Raw genomic sequence first — 9,407 nt, forward strand, 5'->3', positions numbered from 1 at the left:
TTAGCCTTGTATTGTATATTTCTTGGAGCCCTATAAAGTGAAAAACAACCCCATTCTTTCTTTTTTTTTAATGGTCAATTAAACAGATGTTAATTGTTAAACGAATAAGACATATCGACGGGCAGTCGATTCATGAATATCAAGTTCGTTTGAAGAACTAGTTTTACCCGTTGGAAACGTAATGGTGAAAGATTTTTTTCCAGCGATGAAGATGTTAATGACAAATTTGTGTAATTGAATTGGCAAGGATTTTTTGAATGCTTGTGTAATTTGTATCATCGAAAATAAGCATTTTAAAGTGTTTCGAATTAAGCTGTAATTGGCCATTTCCAGTCGATGAAATCAAATAGAAAACAACTGCAATATATATTTTGTTTTGCTATATTTAATGTAGCTCGTTATATAATTTCTTATAGTTTATATTTATTGATTACCCTCCCCCCCTTGACTTAAATGTCTGGATCCACCACTGATAATATAATAATAACATTCGCGCCGAAGCACGAAACATATCATTTTTTTACCGTGTCTAAAGCAAATCTGTCTAGTTCATCAATCTATCCTTGCCCTACATGTGGTACCGATACAAAGAGGTTTGAATTGTGCCCATATAAGCACCGCTTTTAAATTGTGCCCATATAAGCACCGCTTTACACATTTGACTTATTTTTTAAAACTTCTCGTACTTAAAACTGTTATCAGAAAACTTTAAAACCATAATAGATCCATTTTTAGGCATATGAACTCTCATTCTAACAAAAATATAATGTCAACTATTTGTTAGGGTTGTTTTTTCAAACTTAATGTCAATTACTTTTGGTCATGAATACAACGATTCGTCACTAACTCAAAACAATTAAATTTATTCCTTTGAGCCCACTTAGGCTAGTTATGGTTACGGTGGTCATGCTCAGGCGGCTCAGGCGTAGCCTACTCGTGAGCTACTTAAGATCGACACATTAAAAGCTAGAAACAAGCCATGTAGCATCTTATAAGGTTCTTAAATAAGCGAGCCAGGACTTTATTGATCATGAGCAGACTCGCAAGGCTAGACAAGCCTGTTATGTATATAACCTTACCTTTTTTTTTCGAATTGTTAATATTATTAACCAAACCAAAACCAACAACCAGACCACCTTCACAACCCGGAGAATGGCCACCAAACACCCAAAGAAAAACTACATTAACTCAAATTACACCAACTTGACCAATCTACTAATCTTTTTATAACCTATATACAATTTTACTTAATATAAAAATATACATTTACATAACTATTATACATAATAAATTATGATAAAGAAAACTTACTAGTACATATTATGTACATTATTATCTATGACAATTATAAACTTTGGTGCCGGTAAGTGCTGATTGGGCCACTTGACGGCACCGTATTGGTCCTTAAGTTTTGTTTGTTTTTTGTTTTAGTTTTGGTACGTATTGTGACATATATAACGAAATCTGAACGAATTTGCATAGACTCATCGCCTCAACTTATGGGATCGGCAATGCTCGGATCTTCCTAACGCCCGATTGTTACCGACTGACGCCACTCAACTGATCCACCTCAAATTTCAAATGTTTTTTTTGTTTGTGGTTTTTTATAGAGGGCCGACAATTCGTGTCTTAACAAGTTTAACAGGTAAGAAGCGACGCGCGTGACACAAATATAAAACTTAATACGACTCGTGCAACTACTTTATATGCCACGAATATAAGACAACTTTAAGTTTTGTGTACCAATAAGGGATAATGAGAGAGTCTAGCCTAATAATTTCAATTATTTAAGAAAATAAAAAAATCACATACCGTACTTTTTTGATTAACAGGTTTTATCGTGTCTTTAACAGGTACCCAATTGCCAGCTCTAAGTTTCGGTATCATAACGCACTTAACCGAAACTGACCGAATCTGCTTCGACTTACCGCCACAACGCCTGGGACCGACAACGTTTGTGTTTACCATCGTCCGGATTTTACCAACATACCTGGCACAACGCGCCCAGAATAACACTAGTTAATTATATAGATAAATAATAAAACGAGCCTAATACTTATCAGTTTGAGCTTTAAAATTAGAGCTTAAAGCAAGTTGAGATCGAGCTTAAGCGGCTCGGCTCGTTTCGTTTTTCACCCCAAGTCAAAACATATGATTCTAGTACAAAAGCAGATCCATCACTATTTATTTAAACAAGTTCATGGTCACATATGATCCATATCATTAGTTTGTAACATGCCTTCACTAACACAAAACCAACTGACTTAACAACCAAAGTAAAAGACAAAACTAACTTTGACCATCTCACTTAACAATGCTGATCTTGATGACAGATGCAGCCCCAATCCGGTGGAGCGCCACCACAGCATCGCCTTTCTTACACAGCCCTCTCGCAGTAGCCGACTGCAAAGCCGCTTCCAAAATCACCTCGGTAGACTCGGCATCAGTAGCCTTAGCCGAGCCCTCGGCTAAAAGCGGGACCAACCCCCGGTACACAAGACTCTGCCTAGCTGGGGCCTCGTCACTACACGTCCAATCAAACGAGTCAGTCGACAAAACCGGTACCACCACCGACAAAATCGGGACAGCGGGTCTATACTTCGCCACTAACTTAGCCGTGCTCCCACCCTTGGTTAGAACCACAATGAGTTTGGCTCGAGCCTTGTTAGCGGTTCGAACTGCTGATGATGCAAGCGACTCCAACGGGCTCATTGGCAACGGGGTTGACCGGATCATTTCCTTGAAGATGGCCCCATAGTCAAGAGATGACTCGGCTTCAATGCAGATGCGGGCCATGGTTTTGACTGCAATCTCAGGGTACGCACCGGCTGCACTTTCGCCACTAAGCATGACGCAATCGGTTCCATCGAGGACCGCGTTTGCTACGTCGGTGGCTTCGGCTCGGGTGGGCCGGGGGGACTTGATCATCGACTCGAGCATTTGGGTTGCGGTTACGACGGGCTTACCGGCTAAATTGCATTTGTAGATCATCATTTTTTGGGCTAAGAATATCTTTTCGACGGGAATTTCCATTCCCAGATCGCCTCGGGCAACCATGAACGAGTCGGTTTCACGTAAGATCTCGTCAAAGTTTATAACTCCTTCCTGATTCTCTACCTGTACAAAATCAAGCCCGTTTAAAATAGTAACCAAAATTTAAACAACAAAATCACAACCAAACAATATTACTTGCATTATGTTTTATAATCATATCTGATTATGATGAACTAGGACTGAACACGAGCCGAGCCGAGTTGAGTTAGGATAGCTCGGGCTTGGCTCGTTTATCGTAGCGAGCAGAATTCTAAAGCTTGACTGGTTAAAAACTCAAGCAGTCGAGCCAGCTCATGGCTCCTTGAGCAGGCTCTTTTTCTTCAAATGTTGATTTATTTACATATTTCAATATATATAAGAAATTAAAAATAAAATCTGTAACATACACACAATTTATAAGCTACAGAATTCATAAAAATTATATATCAAAACTTTGGGCTTTAACTTTAAACAAACCAAACAAGAATTTTCAATAGTTTTTAATATTACTCATTAAAAAATTTCAAACAGCTTTAGGTTACAAATACATACATATATATAAAATTGGGCTTTAATTTAAACAAGCTAATGAGCGAGCCACGAACTGAGTATCCTTTGGCTCGGCTCGGCTCGGCTCAGCGCGCCTCGTTCATAATATTCTTTGATGTTTTACAGAAAAACCAATATTACTAGCAGTTTAGCTTTAATTTATAATATTCTTTGATATTTTACTGGAAAACCGAAATTACTGACAGTTTAGGTGGTGTTTGAGATTGCTTATTTGAGTCTCCTTATAACTTATTAACTTTTCAAAAGGTTAATAAGTTATATAACTTGTTTGACAAACAAAAAAGACTTATCGATTTTAACTTATCAATAAGGCAAAATAAGGAGGTTTTGATAAGTTAGGGAAGTGTAACTTATTAACTTATTGTGTTTGATTTACCTATTACACCCCTCAAAGTACCCTCAAAACCTATTAAACTCATTTTAAAAAAGAGTGTCCTTTTTGGTCATTTTGATTTTCCCCACCACATAAGCTAATCCAAACACTTTTTTAAAAACTCCTTTTAAAAAAAATTCATAAGCTAATAAGTCCTTCTAACAAAAAGTCCTTTTTGACTTAAAGAAGCAATCCCAAACACACCCTTAGTTTTATGTTTTTTGAAAATCCGACTTTGGGTCAGTTTGGTTTTGCATGTACCGAAAACTGAACTAAAGCTGTAAAAACCGAACCGACTTTGATTATATCGCAATGCAACAAAAACACATACCTTTGACATCAACTGAATATTCTTGGTATGCGGGCCGAGTACCTTACGAACATTCACAAGATCTGACCCCTTACGAACAAACGAGAGTGCAATCATATCAATATTATTAGGAACACCCCACTGAAGAATATCTTCCTTATCCTTCTCAGTAAGTGTCGGAAGATCAACAACCACACCCGGAAGATTCACATTCTTCCGCTCACCTAGCATGGCTGTGTTCTCACACCGACATCTAACGGTCCCGGATGCTGGATCACATGACAACACCTTTAAGGTGATGGTCCCGTCTGCACACAAGATCGTGTTGCCCGGTTTCAAGTCAACAGGCAGTTTTTTGTAGCTCATAGATATGGTCTCACTATTTCCTTTGATAGTGTAATCGGTGCTTATTGTGATCTCATGGCCTTCCTTGAGTTGGACGGGTTTTTCGTTTTCCAGGAATCCTGTTCGGATCTCAGGCCCCTGCCAGAAAAAAAACGAGGTTGATATTCAAGTCAACCGCAGTAGGGTGTGCATGAAACCGAAATAACCAATCTTGTAACATAAATAACCAAAATAAACGAAGCCAACCCTAAATGAACGGTTTTTTTTAGACTTTTTAACTGATGGTTTGGTTTTATGTGTTATTCAAAAACCGAATTCTGGTTCGGTTTGGTTTTGCATGTACAGAAAACCGAAAAAACCGAACCATAAAAATCGAACCGACTTTTACAACTGAACCAAGCCCGTAAAAACCGAGAAAATCAAAACAATCCTAGAACCGATGGTTTGGTTTTGTGTGTGATTCAAAAACCGAATTTCTGGTTCAGTTTTGGTTTTGCACGTACAGATCACCATAAAAACCGAATTGGCTTTTATACCTGAACAAAATTCATAAAAACCGAAAAAAGAAAACGACTTTTGTTAGTTAATTTATGGATTATAATTTTTATTCTTGAATGTTAAGTAGCTTATAAAAAGTGTAGCCGAAAACTTGTAGGCAAAAATGCACTAATAATGGTTGGGTTTGAACCCAAAACCGACCCATGAAACTGAAAAAATTGAAACTAACTTAGCCCATTGTGAAAAATGAAAAGGAAACCGAACTTGGTTTTCAAAAACCCAAAAACCAAATTTTCAGTTTTTGTTTTGGTTTGGGTCCAAACCCGACCCATGCACAACACTAAACCAAAGTCAAACGGGCTACTTCATGTTAATAATTTATAAACTTTTCACTAAATGTTAACCTTAGTATCAAGCATAACAGCACACAAGATCTGAGTATTTTGCATAGCAATCCGAAGATTATTCAACGTCTCCTGATGATACTCGTGGGTCCCATGAGAGAAGTTGAAGCGGGCAACATTCATCCCCGCCCGAAGCAACTTCTCACACATCACCACTGACCGAGAAGCCGGACCAAGGGTGCATACAATCTTTGTTTTCGGTATACGCCCATCGTTCGGGAGGTCCTTCAATATCCCCTCAATGTCAATGTTAGACATATTAACCACTTAATCTTATCTGATTCATAAATGTCCAAACACATATAATCAATTATTTATACATTTAGCATGAATACACAAACATACAAAAAATTCTATTAACCACATATAATCTTATCAAATTCCATATAATGTTTTTAATATTAATAATATCATACCAACATACAAAAAATTCTATTTCATGAGCATGCAACTGTTTCACAAATCAATAATAATTCGAATTGAAGCACAATGAACACATATTCAAGTCATAGGGTGTTTGGGATTGCTTCTTTAACTCCAAAAGTGTTTTTTTTTTTTGTCAAAGTGCTTATTGGCTTATGACTTTTCCAAAAGAAGTTTTTTTAAAAAGTGTTTGGATTAACTATTGCGGTGGGAAAAGCCAATAAGTCAATAAGTTGTTTTTTTAATAGGTGTTTGGATTAGCTTTTGTCGGAGTATTTGGGTAAGGGGGCGGGTAGATTGTGAATTTTTCAATTAAAAAATCAAAAGTCACTTTAAAACGCTAGGATTTGTGGTTTTTAAAAAACAGTTTTTTAAAATTTTTCAAAAAGCTAATATTTTTTTAACAGCGTTTGGAACTACCTCCAATGCCTAAGTGAGCGAGACAACGTCTGACTCACCCAGGAACACCATCAACGGAAAAACCCCCAGAGTCGGGTTTCGAACCAAGACCTCAAAATCCCAAGCCTTAACCATCACGCCCAGAAGGTTAATAGCTACAAAGCTAAATTAAAAGGGACTTTTGTGATAGCCAGACATTTTGCTTTTTCATCCTTTTTTTTAGCCACTAAGTTGTTTTCAAACTCAAACATGCCCATAAATAATAATCTCGAATTCGTGTTCGCAAACCTTAAAAAACAACTCAAATTTAACCTCGAATGCATAAGTGTTACAAGCCAAACATAAGAACTCAACCAAAAGACTAGAGAAAACCATTTGGCTTATAAACCTCACATCAATTGAGCATACAACCGAAGTATGGTACCTTACAATGGTTTCAGACTGTAACAATAAGAGAATCAAACACAAAGAAACATTAAAAGACAGATCTAACTAACTAAGATCACCCCACTCCACTAGAAAACAAATTATATACACAAGTAAAAGATTAAACATACATAAACAAAACAGAAAAAGAAGCAAACAGAATGATTTACCTCAGCAGCAAAAAGCAGGGTTCTTAGACACACTATTGCGGCTGCTTGTATCACTTTTAAGAATTATTATTATTATTATATAAAATGTAAATTGGAATTGAAAGGGATTGTTGTAAATGGCATATTCGTGTTTGGCGTGAGGTGTCTTCATTTACTTTTTTATTTAATAATTTATGTTGGAGAAACATTGAGCGGTGTTTGGCGTGAGGTGTCTTCATTTACTTTTTTATTTAATAATTTATGTTGGAGAAACATTGAGCGGCCACCTGTTTTCAGTCAACATGGTGCGCTGACAAGCGTCGTCCAAATTCAAGGTAGAGTGATTAAAAGATATTTGTCTACCTACACAATTTATATAATTTATTTTAGATTTATTAAATTTCTAATAAAGTTTTAAGGCTGAGGGGTGTGGGGGGCTCTAACGGGGGCGCGAGTGGGGGCTCCAGCCAATAATATTGTGACGTGTGGCAGAGAGAGAAACTGGATAAGGTGGGTGTTGGAGCCCCCGCTGGAGCCCCTGACCCTGATGTGGAGGGGCTCCAGCAGGGGCTCCAGCGGATTTTTTTTTTATTTTTTTATAAATATATTCAAAAAACGTATTATTAAAAAAACTCATAAATTATTAAAAAAAAACACACATTAAAAAAAACACATTAATATCTAAAAATAAAATAAAAATTAAAGTACTAAAAAAACATTATTCTTATTCTTCGGCTTGGTCTTCTTCGATCAACCTCTTTCGGATACGTTCCTTTTGCTTTTTCATCAGGATTTGATCGACCGGATTTAGGTTACTGAAGTCTCTTGTAAGGAAGTCCAAATCTCTCATTCGACTTTTTTCCTTTTTGTCATTAGAGACCACCTCCATGGTTTTGTTGAATTTATTGAGGGATTCAACAAGATCGACGATGTTTACGGCTCCCCCCTCAGCCGGTTTTTTCCCCTTGGCGTCCCGTCCCAATGGCCGCCTCCTCGGCGGTGAAGACGTTTCCTCCCCCGCAATGTTTAGGTCGAATCCAACGCGGCAATCCGACCCGGCGGAAGTGCTATACGCTCCAGACGAACTAATTTTAGTCCGTTTCGGCCCTACTTCCGCATCATGGTCCGGCGCCACAAGCTCAACCCACTTGGAACACCTTTTCAACCTCTCCCACAACTTTAAATCGTCCCACGTCTTCACCGTCCCATACCTCCGCAAACACTCCTGCCTCCACTCTTCGACAGTGAAATTGTAAACCGCCAAATCATCACTGCCACTTGGTCTCATACGACAGGCATTCCTGTTGAAAAGATTAGTAAACAAGCCGACAAATTTTCTGATTTCGGACCACCGACCCGAAATCATATCGGCGTTTCGCTCTGTACTCCCAACGAGCGTATAGAACGTCTCCCTAACCTTTGTCCAAAAAACCTTGCTTTTTTGGTAGTCGGCTGCAAAATGAATAATTAAATTAGATTTCCAGTTAACTTTTTTATTTAACTTTTTTATTAAAAATCATTTTTAAAAACGTTAAAACAATTACCGCAACGCCGATCCTCAGAAATGACTATCCAAGCCCGACACAAGGCTTCCTTCTCATCCGATGACCACGGAGTGGTTTTCCGTTTCGTCCTCGGAGTCGAAGCCGGTCCCGGCCCGTCCGTTGCAAGTTGTTTTTTCCGGTGGACGCGTCTTCTTGCTCCCGTAGCATCACCGTGTGATTCTTGTGTCTCTGGAACAACAAAGTTAGGAGACGGTTGTATGTTGGATGGTTGAAAGCCGGATGTTTCTTGCGGCCCCGAATAAAACATCGATTGGTCTGGTGACGACCATAAATCGTCGTAACTATAATCTGAATCTAGGTTTGGGTACCAATTTCCAGACATTTTTGGGTATTATATAGGAGTTTGGGATATTATATAAGGGTTTGTAAGGTGAAATTGTGTTTTGATATGGTTGAAATGGGAGTAATTTGGGGTATTATATAGAGGTTTTAAGGGTTTTTTTTAAAAAAAATCGGAGCTCCAACGGCTCTTTTGGGCGGGCCCAACGGCTCTTTCTCTCTCTTCTCCCGCGACCACACTCACGCCTGCTTGGATTTCCGCGCTCGCGCCCCGGTGGTGTGGGGTTAGCGCCCCAAGGCGCGAGCGGAGGGGCTCTCGCGCCCAGGTTTGCGCCCCACACCCCTCAGCCTAATGATATTAACGACACGGATTTTCCAGAGACACCGTGCTAAAACGTATAGCTATGCGTCGCGTAAAGAGGGTTTTTTTTTTGTTAAACCCTTATTTGTTTTTTTCTTTCTTTTTTCTTTTGTTTCCTTTCCATTTTTACTTCTTTTTATATAATACTAGGTTATGTGTCTGTGTGACACACGAGTTGGAACAATAATTTTTTTAAAGATATTAATTAATATGATTTATGAAGTTTGAAAAATCAAATTTCAAATTAACACGTAAGCAAATAACTTAAATAT

At 38.2% G+C, this 9,407-nt stretch overlaps 1 protein-coding gene across 1 annotated transcript; it reads right to left on the reverse strand.

Moving 5' to 3' along the window:
- Positions 1–2,142: 2,142 nt before the first annotated feature.
- Positions 2,143–7,078, reverse strand: LOC143611486 (pyruvate kinase, cytosolic isozyme-like). The gene is made up of 4 exons (XM_077085692.1): positions 6,952–7,078; positions 5,534–5,810; positions 4,308–4,769; positions 2,143–3,117 (listed from the first exon to the last, which is right to left on the reverse strand). Exons 2-4 carry the CDS (start codon positions 5,789–5,791, stop codon positions 2,305–2,307), a joined length of 1,533 nt encoding a protein of 510 aa, XP_076941807.1. The 5' UTR covers positions 5,792–5,810; positions 6,952–7,078; the 3' UTR covers positions 2,143–2,304.
- Between the last annotated feature and the right edge of the window lie 2,329 nt (positions 7,079–9,407).

This window comes from Bidens hawaiensis, unplaced genomic scaffold (genome assembly GCF_021521415.1).
Source record: "Bidens hawaiensis isolate Kalapana, Puna unplaced genomic scaffold, B.hawaiensis_p1.1 tig00031232_1, whole genome shotgun sequence".
NCBI lineage: Eukaryota > Viridiplantae > Streptophyta > Magnoliopsida > Asterales > Asteraceae > Bidens > Bidens hawaiensis.

Excerpts from the sequence above, each read along its gene's own strand:
- LOC143611486 (XM_077085692.1), bottom strand. The coding sequence starts at position 5,791 with ATGTCTAACATTGACATTGAGGGGATATTGAAGGACCTCCCGAACGAT. Across the intron at positions 4,770-5,533 it reads CTGTTATGCTTGATACTAAG|GGGCCTGAGATCCGAACAGG; the intron begins GTTAACATTTAG and ends TTTTTCTGGCAG. Across the intron at positions 3,118-4,307 it reads ATATTCAGTTGATGTCAAAG|GTAGAGAATCAGGAAGGAGT; the intron begins GTATGTGTTTTT and ends GATTTTGTACAG.